Source organism: Triturus cristatus, chromosome 5_2 (assembly GCF_964204655.1).
Source record: "Triturus cristatus chromosome 5_2, aTriCri1.1, whole genome shotgun sequence".
In the NCBI taxonomy this organism is placed as follows: domain Eukaryota; kingdom Metazoa; phylum Chordata; class Amphibia; order Caudata; family Salamandridae; genus Triturus; species Triturus cristatus.
In genome coordinates this window covers 331,489,349-331,509,571 of record NC_140588.1, presented here as the reverse complement: position 1 = coordinate 331,509,571, position 20,223 = coordinate 331,489,349, and the positions used below count along the sequence as shown (strand labels likewise).

Below are 20,223 nucleotides of genomic sequence, written 5' to 3'. Positions count from 1 at the left end.
GTATTTTCACATTAAGATGATGTTAAATTTTACAGTTGTTTTATATTTAAAATTGCAAGGAAAGGCCAAACATTTCAGCAAAGTTTTTTTAGTTAGGTGATGGACTTAAACCTTTTCGTTCCGATTGGAAACATATGTCTGCCTGACACGTGCGCAAGAGGCGAAGAATGAAGGAAAGGATTTATGAAGCACAAATCTCTTCCCACTTGTGTGCAAAGATTAACCCCCCCTGCCCCACCCTCGCCTTCTGTCCCGAAGTGCTTTCAATCCCATGCCGAAAAAACCACAAGCACTGCCAAAGGTACAGTACATTCCTGGTCAAGGAACAAATCAGCAAATTATAGTCACATGGAGGGTCAAAAAAGTATAAAGATCACTGCTGTGCTGCTGCAAGCACACGGGAGAAAGCGTCCAGCGTGACTCTGGTGCTGAATGGTTTCAATATTTGTCCTCACCATTCCAAGCTCAGTGTACCAGGCAGGGGTAGAATTTCATCAGCAGCAATCCTGCCGCGCAGACTACAGGCAGGGAGAGTTGTATTAATGATGGCAGCTCCCTCCAGACCCCAGCTCCCAAGGCTGGTGCAGTTTCATCTCCAGTGCTCAAAATATCTGCAAAGCGGCATATATACAGAAAATGAAGGGGACTGTCCAAAACTATACACCCAACAGATCCAATCACTGCTCGCTCTCATAGGTTGAGGGATTAGAGCTGCTGGATTCCAACACCACACTGCAGGGTTGTACCAGAGTTGAGGAATTCTTGGAGTAGTCTTTAAACGCCCAAATAAACTAGAGGGTTAAGGGACGCCGGCCTGGCACTGAAGTGAAACCGCGTGCATCCAAGTGACAGGCAGCACCTTCATACACCAAACATTTCCCAAAAGCGGAGTTCTTCCGAAAACCAGGGTAAACAAACCAAGCACGTCTGGGCACGATAATTTAAAACAGATGTCGCCCATGCGGGTAACTGCAAGCAATAGGCCGTGGGCAGAGCAAAGGCGGGACATGCACCCGCCTTTGCCCAATTGCGTGCTGTCTTTCTTAGCAATAGCCTGTAACCAAAATCTGACCACACGCACGAGCGTGTGGTCAGTATTTTTAAAGCCCCTTACAAAAGTCTTGCCAGAGCAACACATGCGCGCTGCGTAGGCGAGACCTAAAAAGGGAAGGGGGTAAAATAATTAAGGAGACGGTCGTCGTTGCAACCACAATGGCTCTGGTCTTCTCTATGGCTATCTGCACTCCAAGCTTCTACGCACGAAACAGAAACTGACGCCTGCAGCGTAAAAAGATAGAACAGAGTAAAATATTAGACACCCCCACGATATCAGAGAGACACTCACGCAGATAACAAAAGTCATTCACACCTCGTTCTCCTTCTTAAGCTTCAGAAGAGAAGGTATCTCCAATAGGGAATTCTTAGGGAATGTCCCCTTCCTACGGATTCTTCCTTTGAGAGCAGTGGCATGCAGGAAACTTGAAGGTTCCAGCCAGTACTGCTTCAACGCAGATTACTCTATATGTCAACCTCAGCCAACTAATCCGGCATGACTCAGAGATAACTACCCTCATAGAGCTGGTTCTCCGCTCCCCCATACTTGGAGACATACGTGCCCCCACATAACTTCAGCCTCTCTCCAGAGGCGACTCATGATTTAGAACCCAAAAGAGCCTTGTGCTTTTACATCGATCTTAACAAAAACCATTGGGTGAACGATCAACTGTTTGTGGGGTTTGCTGTGGCAAAAAAGGGTCAGGTGATGCAGAAAAGGACCGTATCAAGGTGGATAGTCATCTGATAATGACCTGCTATGGGTTGGCCAAAAAGCAGCTTCTGGAAGGTCTGAGGGATCATTTGACCGGAGTAGCTAGAAGTGTCCATCAGAATAAGAATGAAGAAAAAAGAGCATTTCAAAAGGTAACTAACTTGTTCTTTTTACATATTATCTGACATTACTTTAAAGTCTAAACTTTTCTTCTTTTCCTAAGTACTTGTTAACGTCATAAGGTTTATGTTTGCAGCAAAGTCTGTGTTTAAATGGAATTTTGTTACTTAAAAAGGCATCAACACCTCCATATGACTTTATCGATCACATAAGAGAGACCGTGTCCATATTTCAGCCTGTATCTTTTTTAAATATTTTAAAATGGCAGTCTGACCTCAATTTGGGCTTTGATTCCTACCTTAAGTTCAGGTCTACAACATGTCCTGCTTTAGATCACATGCTGTACAAACTCCTGCCTTCTAATATTGGGCTTGGACATTGCAAGTTCTTTTTCTTCGAAGAAGAGTTTTGATTTCAAGGTGACTTGTATACATCCCCTGAATTCTGCAATGAACCAGGAAAGTAGACCCCCACCTTTGGATTTGGACATGTTTGAGAACTCTGTTACTGCTACACACCTAAGTCCATATTTTAACGCTGGAGGCATGTGAAGCCGATCCTTCAGGACACTTTTGGGAACAGGGGGGACAAAGCAGGCTCTCATCCTGCTGCTTATGCCAAAGAGTGAATCAACCCAGATAACAAAAGGGGCAGACCATCCTATAACTTTTATGCCTCACAGGATTTGATTTTAATTATGTGTCCTCTGATAACTCCATGTACAGACAGACTCTCCAGGGGTCCTGATGAAACTTGCATCCAAGGCAATGTCCATTCCTCTGTCACTGCGCCCGGCACAGCACCTTCAACCTTAGAAAGACACTACCTGTCTGCAGACAGAGAATCTTTCCCCCAGATTAGGCATCAAATGGTTCTCTGGCTTTGTGCCAAGAAAATTTCAGGAACAAACTCTGAAAAAGTGTTGCCAGTCAGCACTGTTGCACTGTCTATGATAAATTGATAAGTTATAAGACAAAGCGCCTTTGTAGGATCGGGGGCTGTGTTAGCCTCAAGTGTTTTTTGAGGTAATGTGCCCCTAACTAGGTCAAAATTTTCAATCAAACATCTAGCATAATAAATAAAACAAGCTTTTCTGAGACAGAAGTTAGAAATAATGGTTTACTGAAACAATTAAGGGTTTATTACAGAGGGCAAATATGGTTAGTCTCAAAATTAGGCAAAATGCATGATAAATCAAATATTGACAATTAGAATAAGGCTCAGTCAAATGCAGCAAAAGGTCTGACATAAAGTCAAGCCTCAGAGGAAAATATTAAAATTATTCTGAGTCCTGAAACATGCGACACGCTGACAATGATCTGCTCTCTAAAAGACCAAAAACAATTTGCGGCTCACCTCTAAACTGAGCTCTTTGGACGCCTAGGTCTGGCAGCATTCTGGTCAACTGTCTTAGATGACATTGATACGCACTTCTCTACGCAGCTCCCCAGATTCCCATCATGTACATTACTAGGGCTACCTAACCAATTTACCATCCCACTCTCTTCCCGCAGGGGGCGCCAGATTAGCATAACCCTGGGGGCCGCGCATCAAACGATCTTGGCCCTCTGGGGTTCTCCCAGTGCCCCGACTCAAGTGGGATGGCTTAGGCGCTTATGGGACATTTGGGGGATGGAAAAACTCACCCTTCCATTGTCGTCATGAGATGAAACTTTCCGTAAGATTTGGCAGCCTTCTTAGCCTTGCTGGCCAAGGAATTCAGAGAGTTAACATGCCCCTGCTATTTGCGGTTGCTTCGTTTAGCTGCACCTGAAGCGACATAATCTGTAGTATATTTATAACTCTCGTAAATTCCTTCTCTGATAACATAGCTCATACAGCGGATGGTACTGGGGTTGGGTGGGGGCAAGATTTTTGGGGTGGATGTTTGTCTGATTCTTCTGTTTATTTGTATTTTTTTTCGGTTGTTCTTATAGAAATTAAAGAGTGTATCCTCATATTGCAAATGTCATAGAGAGTCTCTCGAATTGTATGCTCTTGTTTCACCTTATAATGCAATAATAAAACCGATTTAAACATAAAATTAGCCCTTATATAAGAAAATAGACATTGAAAAATCACACAGCCAGCATTAAGAGAACAAAAAGTTGCAAGGCTCAGCCAATCACAATACAGAATTAAGGTAACAATACCAAAATCCATCCCCTCTTGACCTAATGTCATCAGATATGAAAGTACAAATCTAGTTATAGAGAAAACAAAGGCACACTTATGAAATGAAAAGACCTACTGAAATACAGACAGGAAGGACCTGAACAGTTACATTTGGAAGGAAAGCTTGTCAACAAAAGAATTTCACTGGTGCACATTTTGGTTTGTGCGATGAAAGAAGAAATGAAAATGCAGCAATGTTGGGAAGCAAGATGGAGTCAGGCCTTGTTAGGCCTATTTTGAGCCTATTGTGGCCAAGGTTAGGAAAATGTAGTTCTGTAGAGTACAGTGGAAAAGATGTTAATGTAAAACATTCATCACACTAAACAGACATTATTAGTGAATCTGAAATTTCTCACAGCACTGTGCATAATAGTCGTGACCAGTCAGTGCCAATCGGCACCTTTGACGCTGGAGGAACCTCAAGACTGAGGCACCTAGCCTCAAAGCTGAGGGATAGCCGACCAGCCCTCATCATCTAAGTCAACTTCAAAGTCAAGCAAAATAAGGACTCTGTTGACACCACCATATGTTGAGCAGCTGAATGCTAGACAACATATATTGCCACAGACACTGAGCATATGGCTGCTTGGTCACTGTCCACAACACTGCTGCCTCAGAAAAAGCATTGGCTCATTTCCGAGTAATATCAAAGGAGCCCATTCATAAAAAGTAGTTGGACACTAACAAACCACCACCATATATGCCCCTGTCGCACACTATAAAATCAGACTCGGACCAGGACCTTTAAGATGACCTTTTGAGAAATATACCGCAACCCAAGGTCCATGAAGATACTTAGCAAGATTGCACAGCAGAACCACAGGACAGCTGTCTTTGGAGGCATACCTTGCCAGAGGTCCCCTCCAGCAGTCTATCAGAAAAAGGAAAGTGTTTTTGCATTTGCCCAGCCAAACCTTGGCAACCCAATTTCAAAAGCGGACCTTGCCAGGGGTATTTTAAAGTGTACTCACATATGTTATGCCAATGCCAAACAAACATTAAACTCTGTGCCTGGGGCACATTCTACTCGCAAGAAAGGTGCCACAGTGACTTTTCTAAGCCGTATCATAGTAGAGGATACATTCACAGCTGCTTATGAGTCATTTGTCATTACTTTGTGGACATTCATGCATGACCAGAAACAGAACTCGGCCAATCTATGCTTACAACATTGTTCCATACGTCTCCCGTTTCTGCTCACAAGCCACTACTTTAGCAATTGGGCACTACTTTTTAGCCTGTGCACAGTGTGTGCATGCTGCAAAACAGGAACGTCACTTACCTGTAAGGGTTTGTAGTGCTGTAGACTCAAATGTTCTGTCTCCAGTTCACAGAAAGCGTAAAGCTTCGCATATCCACACTTTTATGCTTTCAAGTATGGAAAAAAAAAACAAGGTTGAAGTCTATGCCTGGTGTATTGTGGATTTCAGGGGAGATATCATAAGTGATTTAGAAACTGAAACTTGCAGTGCCCGAGCTCAACACTAAAAGACAGCAGTCTGCATAGCACCTCATCTACAGTATTAGAAAGCTGCAAACCAAATTTTACAGGTAAGTCGTGTTTTCCTTCCTTGTCATAACTGAGCCTATAGTCTTCTTCCTTGCCTTTCCCAGTCTGTCAGTTTCAGCTTGTAATGAAAGAAGTACTTGCCAGCTTTCTCAATGCATTTACATGGAACTGGCTGACTGGTGTTCAATATGCAATTTTAAAAGTATAAGCCAAGGCCAAGATTAACAACTTTCCCGTACTCAGCATTTTTAAAACTGATTAATTCCCAATATTTCTCTTACTAATTCATTTCAACAGTGTAAGGAAGGTCTCTGCCATTATAGCTTCAAGCTACAGTTCTGGCTAACATTTACACAGTTGTACTTCCAATGTGTTCCTCTGTCAACATTCTGTTTAACTGCAACAGTCTAGTCTTTGGCCTTCCAACTCCTCATTAAAGTTCTGAGCTTCTGCACCCATCAACACAGATATCTTGCTGATTGGGTAACAGTGCACCACTTTGCCCTACATGCACTTCTCATTTTAGTTTTGAAATCGGCCCATGGCCTGCCTTTCCTTCCCGCTTACCTTGGTCAGGCTTTCTAGATCTATATTTCCTCTTTCGTCAGCTACAAGCTCAGCATCTTCTCATCACTCTTGAACCTCTGTGTTTCCCTAAGATCAGGTCTGTTTTTTGTTGCCACCCCTCATTTAGAACATCATCATCCAGTCCTAAGTAATAAACCTGTTTGAACACTATTAAAATAGCCTCCTTGAACTTAGAGACTTTATTTTCTCTTTAACCTTCTACGGGCAACATCTTAAGCGTGCCATACAACGTGGATACTACAGTTTCTAACATTGGATATCAAATGTAGCTGCTTTATTATGTTGTAATGTGTCAATTCACAGGGTATCTCTCAAATTGTCTCCATCCATTGCTATTTACTAATGCCAAATGTGGATAATGCTGATTTGGCCATCGATATAAAACAAATTAATTTTATATCATGAACATATGTCATTTGGTATCCTGTAACAGTTATCGACTTTGAGCAATGGACCTTTCCTTCACCAGCATACATAGGCAGATACTTACGTCAAAGAAGGCTTTTAAAAAAACATGTCATCTTACCCTCTCTTAGACTGATCTTCTCTTCTTTCCTCACAACCACAGAAACTATACCGTCTATTAGGATTTAGGACACATATCTGGACATTCATGAGTGAAATGGCCAGAGTCCACCTGTTTGGGCTTACTGTATCATAGACAACAATGAGGAATTATCACAATCTTTGTTGATTTTCTCCTTAGAATGGTTTCAGATGTGTTTTAGATCCTTCATGGGCTCATGAAATACATGGTGTGAAGTTTCCACTTTTTGAGAAAAGCACATAGTCGGTGCAAAGCTGCTTTAAGCCATTTCAGGCAATGACTGTGTGTAGGTGTTGTAATCTCTCTCCTTTTCCCTGGTCCTTCCCTGAGGTGACTTTCCTTTCTTTTCCTAGTGGTAGCTTCCTTCCTCCCCCGCCTTTCCTCCTTCTTGGTACGATCCTCCAGAGTTCACCTTGGAATGTTCAACAGGCTGTCAGTGGCGGAGAGTGGATGACAGAATAAAGACGCTTGAACTTTACCCGCTTCAGAGTGACTTCATTTCAACACTGGCGACGAGGATGGGATATAGCCTTGCATAGGTTGGGGATGGTTCATGTTTGCCATACGTTTGCCGTCCTTGGTAAAGTACGGTTGTTACGCTCAAATTAGGGCACCGGTTAGGGGTCATGCTTCCATTCACTGTTACTTTGTCACCCCTACCTGGGCACATATTTTATGAGCTGAAACCATGTACATTTCTGGGCTCCCTACTTAGGGCGTCTTAAGGGTTCAGTCCCATTTAAGTTTTCCTCTCCTCGCTCGCAGGAGTAGAGGAGGGTTAGGTATTCTAGTCCCCATAACTGATATCTTCCTCTTACAAGTTGCATGTTGGATTTTGTATAATGTATGTCAGCTCATGCATTGGGATTGTTTATTGAATATGGGGGGGGAAGTAATAGTTTGCTGTCTGTACATACTTTGCTTTTTCTCCGCTTCCTCCTTTTTCAGTTTTCATTGTGTTGTCATACTTGGATTCGTCGGTGAGATTGGACGTCACATTTCTTGATGTCGTCCTGTGTCTCCAGCCTTACCTTGTTCGCATTTTCTTTCCCTGTCGTGTGGTGATCTGTATTCCCTCCTCCTTGTGTTCGTTCGTAGGTAGGCTGGTGAAGGTAGGCTGGTGAATGCTTTACGTTTGCCTTATTCGTCTTTCTTTCTGGCCTGCCTGGCAGGTGTGTGTGATGGGGGTTGTCCTTGGCATGTCTCTCCTGCTCGTTTCGTAGTTTTCCTTCTGCCTTCTTTCTTGCTATGTGGTGCTTGAGGGAGGGGTTCCCCATCTCCCTAGTTGCCTGCACAGTTTTGCATTCTGCCTGACAATCCCACCATGACCCCTCCAGTATGTCATTGTTTTGTACTAATGTCTCTCTGATATAGTTGATACTTATGGTATGGATGTAGCTTTGATTTGTTCCTTAAGATGTAACAGGGCGGTTTTTCCTTCCTTCCCTGCTGGCGATCCCCGCCGTCCAGACTCTGGGGGTTTCTATGTCTCTGTTACATTAAGCCTGTTACTCACAGGTCTTGGTACCCGCTCACTTTGTCCTTTCCCCTGGTTTTCCTTTTCCCTCGAAGGGAGATGTGTTGTAATCTCTCTCCTTTTCCCTGGTCCTTCCCTGAGGTGACTTTCCTTTCTTTTCCTAGTGGTAGCTTCCTTCCTCCCCCGCCTTTCCTCCTTCTTGGTACGATCCTCCAGAGTTCACCTTGGAATGTTCAACAGGCTGTCAGTGGCGGAGAGTGGATGACAGAATAAAGACGCTTGAACTTTACCCGCTTCAGAGTGACTTCATTTCAACAGTAGGCCTCAATGAGATGAAAACCCTGGGCTCGATCTCTAGGTCTCCGCTCTACTCAGATTGTGTTTGGTATTGAAACATGAGCCAGAGAACCTGAAATGCTATTTCTTATTTGGATTCTTGATTTTTTTCGCACTTAGTCCGCTAACGTGCGGACCCAGGTACCTGTCACAGGAATACAAAATTTATCACATTCCACCTCATTGCTACACATGGCTAAAAAACAATTATTTCAGCTCCTGGGAGTTAAACAACATCCGCACAAAGCAACCACCTACAAGTGAGCCTCCGCTCCTACAGTGCCCTCATTGCCAGTCAATGTGCAGATAAAAACTTTCCCATTTTGGGTCCTCGTGACCCCATATAATCTGGGTAGCTACATTTTCATCAATCCTGATGGGCTATCTGATGTTTGTAATAAAACCTGATAGGGCAACTGTATTCTGTCATACATGATTGACAGGTGAACGTCTGATACAGATAAATGCCATCTGTACTTATTTAGCTAATATTATTATTGCAGGTAAAGCTCATATTTAAGCGTACATAAACCTGATGTGTCATTGTTAACAAGTATAAATCACAGCTATAAAATGCGTACTTTGAGTTCATATGGAAAATAACATTATGGCTATATTTAAAAAATGACAGCATCTGGAAAAAAAACATTCAGATTATTTCTCCTCTGTGTCACCATCCAAGTTCTCTCCCTCAATTCCTCGATACCTCCCCAGTTCTGTGGTTGCAATTCTCAAGTCTACTTTTGATGCTGTATTCTTGAAATATTTGTTGAACAACTTAATATTCATTTTGTCCATAATATCAAAACTGATCTAGTATGTCACGCTTTTAGATGTTTCTCAAGAAAGATTATATTTTTGTAATAAGGATCTCTTCCTCTTGCTAGGAACAGTAACTACCCCATGATTATCTTAATATCCATGTTTCTGTTTTCCTAGTTTTGTTATTACAGTTTTATGTGATGCTACTGTTTCTGTGGTTCATTTGTTATGTTATTATAAAACTCACTTTGAACATATGGGTCGACCACAGTCCACCCATTAACATTGTGAACTTGAGCCCTCTTAGGCTTTGATGGCATATAAGCCTTTCTTGTTGCTAATGTTTAATTTCTATCTTAAAAATACTATGCTGCATTCTTTATCTTTGAATTAGATTAGAAGCTTTATCCTCTTTGTGGCTATTGATTATACCAGGCAAAGAATCAATTGCTTTGTTTGAAGTGAACAGTAATTGGCTGCTGATTGGATCCCCTTCCTGTTTCCCTCCCTGACTTAAATTACCTTCCATACCAGATGATAGTGTAATGCTTTTTAATTCTTGTATTGCCTTGAATTTCACTGTAGCTAATGTTGTATCCATTGTCCTTGAGGTATTTCTGCTAATTGAAGTCCAGTTGCATTTCACACAATCTTCTTGTACTGTTAGCATTCTTTTGTAAAGTATCTCTTATTGTAACGCTTTATGCACTCAACCACAACCGCTTTCCTGATTGTCATTTGCTTCACCACACAAGAGATAAAGCTGGTATGTGGTAACAGGTGCCATCATTTATACACCTTTGCTTGATTTTCATTGTTAGGTCACTCACAACATTGGGTTTAGTGATATCTTCGTTGGCTGACCAGGCTGCTGGAAAGGGGAAGAACAAGTTTGTGCCTTACAGAGACTCTGTGCTCACATGGCTTCTCAAGGTAAGATGATGTTCTGTGTAAGAGCAACATGCACCCTGATCGTTACTCTCTTCTATTTTATTGGAGGCACCTAGATATGTTACAGAGCCCTTACTGGTGCCACCAGATTTCAGCTGAGGGGTGACAGAGGGAACAGTTTGCTTGGTGTTTCCTTAACTTTCATTTTTAGGTGCTAGAAAATACTCCCCACAGAAACCTAATAAAATGCTTGCAAGTAACAGCATTGAAACATTGCTATTGAGATTACTTGTACGAGCTTAAATAAACCTACTGCTGAAGATGCAGCATGCTTTTCAAAAGCAGATTTGAAAGTTCCAGGCAGAACAACTCTGTCTCATCCTATTCCTGATTTCATAAACTCTGTTTGCGTCCCTGCTTTTCTTCCCAGCAGAGTGCTGAGGTGGAGGTTTGCCCAAAGCGTAGATTATTTTAGCTTGAACTGCTATGGTTCTCATGTTCAGGTAACGCACAACTTGCGGTTGGTCGAAACTGATCAGATGTCATGCAGTCTTTTTTCCTGAAAACCAAGAGGGGAGAGTGCCTGTTGGCCTTCTGTAGAAATAAGTGTGCTTTCTGTCATGATTGACACACTCAGTGTGAGTGTGTGTGTTTGTTTGTATGTGTTTACCCATGTTGGTGTCTCCTCATGTCTGCCTTTTTAGGTCTCGGGACCATCCGGTCGGCAGACCGGAAGTCCGGAGATTTAATGACTTGGGAGAAGAGGGGCTTGAACCCGCCCCTCTTCTGCCCTGTTCTCCATTGGCTGGCCTCGTAAATGCTGGCCAGCCATTGGAGAAGAGGTCCCGTCACTCCAATCCTGCCCCGTCCTTTTCGGATCGGGGGGCGTGTTTTTTGCGAAAAGTCTCAGGGAGGAGACAACAGCAAAACACGCCCCCGAATCCGAAAAGGACGCTGCGTTTGTGCTTGCCTCTCCCGCTTTCATCACATTGTTTCTTCCCCACCGGTGCCACCTCCCAGCACCCTGTCCCCAGCTGGCGTCCTGGCTGCAGAGCTGGGGGAGGGGGTGCAGACCGTGCCAACTGGAAGCGCTGGGGAGGCAGAAAGAGCCCTTGGGGCAACAGTGGCGGCAAAGGTGTCCTGTAAAGATCGGTACTTTCAGTCCCTCGCAGTTCAGACCAAAGTCCTTCGAGCTCCTCTGAACCCTAATCTAGCTCAGGGGTCCAGCGGCGGCTTTCCTTACAGCGCCTCGTGGCTTCCACCCCACCTAGAGGAGCTATCCGAGCCCATGCAGCTAGCACTGCGTGGCGCATACAGCGGGGTTCAGACCCCTCCCAGGAAGTACCCAGTGCATATCACGCACCGTGACCTCAAGGCGCTACATACAAGCTCTAGGAAGATGGTCGCAAGCGGCAAAGCCCCAGGGTGGGCTTCTAGGCGGTAGCTCAGCGTAGGTTTGGCTTTCTGAAATACGTAAAGTATATCTAAGCCCTCACCTGATCTTAAGCACCCCACAAGCAGACCGGCACAGGGGGGCTATGTGAGCTGGTGTGTCTCATGCATGGCAAACTCCAGGCCTCCACCTCTGGCAGTCTAGGGCAGGGGAGACAGATGGGGCAGGAAGGCATTTGATGGTGACTTTGGGGTGTCTCTGGCAGGGCAGACTCCGGCCCCCCCATCTCTAGCAGTCTAGGGTCATATAGTACCACATAGAACCACCCAGTATACATAGCACCACATAGCGCACATAGTACCACACATTACCACATAGTAGCACATAGTACCACAGAATACCCCATTGCATCACATAGTACCTACCACATAGTACCATATAGTAGCACACGTGCACACACAGTCCCACCATCCACTACATTCAGAACCAGCATGGATACCCCACACCCCCAGCCCCTCCCAGAGAGCTTCCTGCAACGGTGCTTCTCTTCCAGGCCCCGCTCCAGCCCCCCTGTCTGTCCCAGTCTAAGCGCAGACAGGGCGCTCTCCATGAGCACCGGTTACATTTCACAAGGTCACACTCACCTTGTGTTTTTTTTTCCCTTTTTTAGTTGTGCGCAGCTGCGCGTCCCTCGCTCCCCACCCCCGTTGAACCCAGCATGCAACGGCTAGTACAAACAAACAACAAGCATTTACAATGCAACGGTCTCGGCATTGGTAAAGTTAGAGCTATTGGCATTGCTCGTGACATTAGTTTTGTTTATGTTTTTAAAACATTTAAAGAAACGGCATTGTCATGAGCAATGCCAATAGCTCTAACTTTAACAATGCCGAGACCGTTGCATTGTAAATGCTTGTTCCTTTATGTGGCCAAGGCTGCCCTGTGCGTTCCTCAGTGCGCTTATGGTTTCTCTCTTTCTCTTGTGTCCCTGTATTGTTACCCTGTCTTGCCCCTTGTACATATCTCCCATAACACTTTACCTATGTTTCTTTGTGTCGATGTCTCCCTGAACCTCCATATCTCCCAGTGTTTCTGGAGTACATTTATCCCTGCCTGACTGTGCGTCGGTTTCCCCATTTATCTGCTTCCTTCTGTCTATTCTCCTTTCTTTCTTCCCTCTGCAGCCCTATGTCTCCCCTCCTGCCAGTGCCCTTTCCTGAAGTCCATGTTCCCCTGTCCATGTGTTGAAGTGGTCCTGTGAGCATCTGAAGCATGTGCAGAAACTAGTTTCTGGTGGCAGGCGGGTCAGTACCAGTCAGCCAGCACACTAGATAGTGGTAGGTTTTTCAGAGGGTGCTTCTAAGGTGCTCTTTGGGTGCAGGCCATAATAAATCTTATACTGGCAAAAAATACAGATTTATTAAGGCAAGGTGTTTGATACCAAACACCATAGGTTTCAGTAAAGCGATCAATGTAGCTGGGGAACTCGTAATGACCAGTGCATAGTACATATACTTAAGATGGGTTCCCCGTTTGCGGGAAACTTGTAATGACCAGTGTTCAGTACATATTCTTAAGATGACTTACCTGTTCACGTGTACCACCTAGTAGTTGAACTAGACAGCACAGGGACATGTCTGCTCATGCAGATACATCTTCACATGTAATATAGTGCACCCTGCCTTAGGGTTACAAGGCTTACTGTAGGGATGACTTGCATATATTACATGCAGTGACTTTGACATGGCACTCAGTGAGTATGTCATGTTGGGTTTTTACTGATGGTTTGCACCATGACACGCAGTCTGCAATGGCAGGCTGCATGCCGTTCGAATGGGGGTCCCGTAGGGTGGCATAATACATGCTGCAGCCCTTAGGGACCCTCTTTAGTACCCATGCCCTAGGTACTGGGTGTACCACTTACTAGAGACTTACAGGGGTGCTGAAGTGTGTGCCAATTGTGTTACAGTTAGACCATTTTACCTTGTTTTATGGAAAGAGCCTGGCACTGGGGCCTGGTTAGCAGGGACCTAGTGCACATCAGTCAAAAAATATCAGTACAGCGGCAAAAATTGGGGGTTACCGTGATAAAGGGGGACTTACTTACACATGTCCACCAAGTTTTTTTTGTGTGAAAAATACCAGTTTTACTCCGTGTTTTTAGGTGAGATTTCAGGATCACGTTTAGTAATAAAATTCTCCAAGTATCTGTGATGTCAGAGGCAAAGCTCCAAGGCAAAGCACAGAGGTTTGTTTTTGGAACAATTCATGTCACAAGCACAATAAAACGAAGTCGCACTGCAAGGATATTCCTGTATTTAGTTAAATATCGGGATGTTGTTTATAGATGCATTAAGGAGCAGCCTATTAACATACGCAAATGGTATTAGTTCTATAATCAGGATTTAATAGAATTTACCTGTGCTGAAATAATGTCAACTCCAGCTACTAAGTTTGTAATTTTTGTTGTGTATCCCCCAGTGAGGGACCTCCTCCAGATACTGTTTTGTTTCCTGAATGCATGTTGAGGAAAGCTGCACTTGTGCTAGACACAGCCTTTAATCTCCTGCAAGGAATACCTCATGCTAGTCTTTAGTGCTGTTATAGGGTCGGGGAGACTCATCACTGGACAAAGAAATGGAGAAAACAGACGGTGCCAAATTGCCTGTCACAGCCATAGCTAATTAAAGCCATCCTGCCCCTTGAAGCTCAAAGTGTGATTAATTTTGATTATTTGGACAATTTTGGCTGAGACTCCTAAAAGAACCTGCCAGCTGAGGTTGGTTTTTAATTACAAATGACTTCCCAAAATAGATTGACACCACCAGAAGAAACTTGAACCTATATTCTCTAGGCAAATTTCAGTTAATAGACTTTGTTTGTATGTTGTTAATCTGAGGGGGTTTGCATTTTATTCCTAATTCACATTACATTGATTACTTTAAAGGACAACTTGGGAGGCAACAGCAAAACAGCTATGATTGCCACAATTAGCCCAGCAGCTGACAACTACGAAGAAACTCTTTCCACGCTGAGATATGCTGACCGCGCCAAGAGAATAGTCAACCATGCCGTGGTGAATGAAGATCCAAACGCCAGAGTAATCCGAGAGCTGCGGGAAGAGGTTGAGAAACTTAAGGAGCAACTTTCACAGGCTGAGGTACAAATACTCACGGGACGGTTGTGAACTATGTGTTTGAGGCAAAAGGAAATTTGTGCATTCAGAATGCCGGTGATCATGATGGAGAACCTGATTCGAAGCCAAGAAGATCTTCTTTGAAATATTTATGTATTTCATTTATAATTTGGTTTCCCATTGTGCTTTCCTCCCCGAGGAGTTTTTGGTGGATGTTAGCAAAAAACACAATACATTATTTTTACAATAAATACATCTTTCAGACTACCTGGAAGATTACTGAGTAGGAGGAAAGGGCGATTGTGATGGTTGGGGGAGAAGAAATCATTGGATGGGGAAGAGGCGACACAATGCCAGACTTGAGATGTAGCTTCTTGTAACCTTATTTCAGAAGGCTTATTCAGTCTCCAGGGAAGCTTCCACAGTGGAAGGTTGTAGTATTCCTGCTGTAGTATAGTAGAAATGGATGTATTTGCTCTTTTTCATTTGGGAATTATGTGTGTGTATCTGCACACATTTTCACCTTGTTTGAGCCCTTACTTGCCTGAAAGGTAGCAGTAGCTTCGTAAAGTGCCTATACCTTGTTACCAAATTACCAGTAATACAAAGCCATTTGAGAATGTGTTGCCACAATAGTCCCGCTCTGTTGACATCTGCTGTACTGGACTTTTAGGTTTCTTTTTTTTTATTCTTAAACTGTTTTTATTTATTTTTTGAAGAATCAGCCAAAACAGCAGCTGGTGCATCACATACTTTACAAAATGAGGATTCTAATTAGTAACCATTCTTTGTAGAAATGCTGACTAAATCATTAAATCAATTTGTTGACATTTCCCCCACACAATCCGATCCTCCACAATAGACATGTTTTATTTACTGCATATAAAATCTGAAAGTTACTCCTGAAGCCAAATTTGATGAGTACCTGCCTCATGAATGGCCAATGAACTGTGTCAAAGGCCTTTTCGGCATCTAACAACCGCAGCATCAGCGGGATAGAATTGTCTTTCACTGTATCAAGCCATTTCGCAAGTCCGCAGAGATTAAAACACGCGGCGAGTTTAGGCATGAAGCCTGACTGGTCTCTATGAATCAGTGAGGTGATTATTGTTAAGAGCTGCTTCGCCAGAATAGTGGCCAAAATCTTAGTTTCAATATTTAGTAAAGAGATGGGACGGTAAGATCCGCAGCTCTCCAGGGGTTTACCCGGTTTTGGTATAACTACTGTGGCCTGACAGAGGTCTGGTTGCAACATCCCTTCTTCCCTTGCTGCCCGGAACATATTTAGTAGTCGAGGGGCCAATAAGCCATTGTGTTGCTTAAAGAATTCCGCCGGTAGCCCATTTGGTCATGGTGTTTTCCCGGATTTTTGTTTAATAATGGCCTCCTGTATTTATGACAGAGTCTAGGGCCTCGATATCCTCTTGTTTGTTTGTGTGGGGAATTTGTTAAGCGCTCATATACCAAAAGGTCTCTTGGCGCTGAGAGAGAGGGGAAAGTCTTCCTGATGTCTCTAACAGTAAGCCTGCGTGAACAGCCAAGTTTTCAGTTTTTTTCTGAAGCTGGTGTGCTCCAGTGTTAGTCTAAGGTCTATCAGCAAAGAATTCCAGAGTGTGGGGCCAAGTACAGAAAAGCGAGAGTCAAAGTGGGCATCTCTATGCCACTAAGATATGCCGTTATCTGAGCCTCACCCCCGCTGTGACGTTGTATATCTCTTGTCTGCTTCCACTATCTGGCTCGCCCAGTTGACTTCTCTTTCTTTCTGATTTAGCCAGGCTAGGAGTCGCCCAGTCCTGTCTCCTATCACGTAAAGTCTGTGCTGCGTGGCTTGGATTTGAGTTTGAACTTCCCCCTCTACCAGAGCCCCTTTGTGTGACCTCGAGTTGTCTTGGTGTAGCTGTTTCTGTTTCTGGGGTGATATTTCCCTCTAGTTCTAGCAGTTTGGCCTCTAAGGTGGACTTTTATGTTTCAAGCTATTTGCAGTGTTTTCAGGTCATGATAGGACATAGTTTGAGAGAAAATCTAGAATTAACTTTTTAATGATAGATTTTTTGGAAGGTACAATGAGAAAAAGGTCAGGGAAGAAGTTAATAGTGTCCTCCTAACTTAAGCACAATAGCCTTGTAACTGGTTTGGGCATTATTGGCTTGACCACAAGCACCCTATGATAGCTATAGCATTAAACAGTCATGATTTCTGATAAGCAAGAAGCACAATAAACAAACATTAGCAAACGCAGTAGGTCTGGCATACATTTTTAGTCATACGAAAACATCAAAGAAGCCTGCTGCAATGAAAAACCAACACAATCCGTTTGCTTTCTGTATATTATGCATCTGTCAAATAAAGAATTGAGTGAGGATTCGGAGTGCTTTTTAAGTGTAAAATACACTTTCATGCATTGCAGTGTAAATAATTTAGAGGAGGTAGAATTATACACCAATCATCCAACAGCAGTAGACGAGAGAGGAACAGTCCTGGTGGGAGCCAGAGCCTGCTCTATGTATATTATTTGAAGTAACTGATCTCAATATGTCTTCAAACAGCTTCAATGTTAAGCCAGGTCTACAAAGAATTGTAATTCTTGAGTTGTGAAAGACCCCTTTATTCCCTATGGTTATTGATTTTCTTTGCACTAGATTTCTCAAGTGTAACGTTTTACTGGGAGCATGTTAGGTTATGTTAGTGATAATTAATAAAGCACATATTCACCAAAAGGTTTCTTGGCGCTAGACAAAAGAGGTAGATCTTTAAATAGCACAGACTGCCAGAGTGGGGTTATAAATGACTAAAGTCTGCGACTGAATCATTTGCAAGTGTTAGTCAGGTTAGCATGCATTGGCTTGCGAGAAGAGCCAAGTCTGAGGCATTTGTGAAGGGATCGATTCCGTTTTTGTCTTGAGCGAAATCGGAGGTGAATTCCACAAAGATGGTACACAAACCGAAATGATCCGACCTCCTAATTTGGGTTTGGCATTTCTTGAGACCGCAGAAAAGCACCTTCGGGTGGGAGATGGAAAATATCTTGTGATACGCTTGGAGATAAATGCAGGAGCTAGGCCATTAAGAGCTTGGAAGACAGAGAACCATAAATTACATTGAGAATCTCATTGGTAGCCAGTGAATAGGTTTAAGTAATGGGGTGTATGTGCTGACGAGAGTCCCAGTTGACATTGTTGGAGGCAGTCACCGCTTTAAACTTGAGTAGATCACCATGAGTGTTGTTAAGAAACCGGCTAGTCAGAAATAATGCTAATTTAGCCAGCATGAAAAATGTGTTTGGTGCTATACAGATCTATGCTATTTTTCCTTCTGTCTGCCTGGAAGCCTTGCTGTACCGGGCAGTTGTCTGTGGATCCCCGACTTATTGCTTTTATAGAGTGTAAGCTTCAACTGTGGGGTCCCTCTCATGACATCAGTTTCTCCCTGGGCTTAAAGAAATCTTGGCGTGACCTGGGAGTTGGTCAGTCTTACCCTGTGCTTTGCAGGACAGCCCCTGAAGAAGCATTGTAGTCAGTTGGTTTGGACCTACGTGAAGTTACCAGGGCTATGCCCCAGAATGGGCTCCCTGTCCCATCTCACTAAAATTCTTTGACAGCCCAGCAACAGACCTGATGCGTGGTACCTGCATTCTCCAGCACTTGAAGATAGGACCTGTGGCTGGAGAAATTTCTTTGGAGCCTGGAGGGGGGCTGCTTGAATCTATAACTCGCTTTACTGAAAGACAACAGTGAAAAAAGTGGTGCAGATAAACAAATGTAAATAGAATACCAGCTTCTTTAATGGGGTCATCCTGCCACATGCTAGTCTACGCCTGCTTTTTACCCAGATCCCTTATCTGTAGTTGCATGTCACTCCAAAAATAGCACATGACAGTAAATGTTGAGGCACAGACGATTGAGCGTCAGATTGCCTCTTTGAAGGCACAGAGGTTGGGATGACACTCCTGCTTTAAGTTGAATTAGAATACTTGCATCAGATGGGGCCACCCCTAGAGATCAAATACACAGTCGAGGGGAAAATTTCTGCATACGTGGATTGCAAAATAGTAACCAATTTAGTTTCACCATATAAGATGGCCCTCCAAGGCGATTGTTTAAAAAGCACAAAAAAAGAATTTAAGAACCTCTGCCAGAACAGCTTCAAGCAATAGTTCACTACCTACCGATAATGAGTCTGACGTAAAAAGGTTTTAGCTACAGTTCACCAATGGTATTTCCATGTAGCAACATTTCAGGATCTCTAAGCTCATTTAAACAAAAGGCAGCTTGCCAATCATGGTAACGGTCCTAAGTACAGGTGTTCAAGTTAATAAGGTGGTGAGAGATAAAGCATCCTACACTTTGGAAATCCGGTGCTTGCCTACACAGGCAGCTCATATGCCAAAACAAAATTAAAACAGTTCTGCCGTTACACTTGTATTATTGTATGTAAGCGAATTGTTCTTTATTATGTGCACCAGTATGTCAAAGTATGTAAAGTCCCCAATAATGCTCCTGCATATCAAAATATGTACCGTCTAACTGTGCCCCCCCATCCTCTCTTCACTACTTCTTCTTTCCTTCTGCTTTCCTCTTCCTCTTCCTTAGTTTGTCCCTTTCTCTTCTACCAATGGACGCCTGGTTGGGCTAATGGTGTACATAAAGGCGCATAAAGCCTTATACGCACATGTAAATTTGGACACAATCGCTTGGCCAAATATATGCCTTCTGTGAATATATGCTTTGTGAAAATCAATAAAGTATTTTGAAAAAAAACCCCAGTTAATTGCCATCATATGTGAGCGTAATAAAATAGGAATTTAATATTGCTTCACTCATCTGTTGGTCACCTTTACTTATTAAAAAAAACAACATAATCCAAACGAACCCATTAACTAAAAAAGTTAAATACATTAAGAATCCATCACATTTGAGTTTAATTGCCTCTGCCCACCAAGTAATCTATAGCATCTAGGATAAATCTTAATGATTAAATATGGAGCCAAAGTGGAAATATTTTTTATTGACACACAGATACCACTTTCTGGGATGAACGCTTAACAAAATACCTGCCTCTAGAACTTCAGAAATGACTCCCTCCTAATCTGGTCGACATTGATCTTTGCAATGCTACTCCCACACCTTTGCTATTATTTTACCCTGTGGATATCGAGGGTTGTTCATTTAAGGACGGATCTATGACAGATGTTGAGTACATCCATTGTATACAGTAAATCCAACCGGGATCATTTACTTAGTCCATGATTGTAAGGCATTTGTGTGGCCCACTTGGACCAACAGTGAGCACCACTGATTTAATTTAAATGTCTTGTTTTGTGTAAGCTTTTTCCCTTACTCATATAAAAAGGCGGTGCTCATTTTGTAGATCAGTCTTGCCGTCATACTGTTATGGAGAATACAGGTGTTTTGTATCCTTGTGGTCTATCTTGCTGCAGTTAAGAGATGACGAACTATTGCTGCTTTCTTGGAAACCGCAGTACCCTTATGCTGTTATTTGCAGCTAGGCCCAGTGCGGCTG

The 20,223-nt window shown here is 43.2% G+C and overlaps 1 protein-coding gene across 6 annotated transcripts in view; it reads left to right on the top strand.

The window, feature by feature from the left end:
- The window catches only part of KIF13A (kinesin family member 13A), a 758,668-nt gene that overhangs the window by 406,279 nt on the left and 332,166 nt on the right, over positions 1–20,223 (top strand). For all 6 annotated transcript variants that reach the window (XM_085607091.1, XM_085607090.1, XM_085607089.1 and 3 more), the window contains 2 exons: positions 10,105–10,216; positions 14,515–14,727. In XM_085607091.1, the coding sequence (XP_085463217.1) occupies positions 10,105–10,216; positions 14,515–14,727 (325 nt within the window). The remainder of the gene's footprint in view (positions 1–10,104; positions 10,217–14,514; positions 14,728–20,223) is intronic.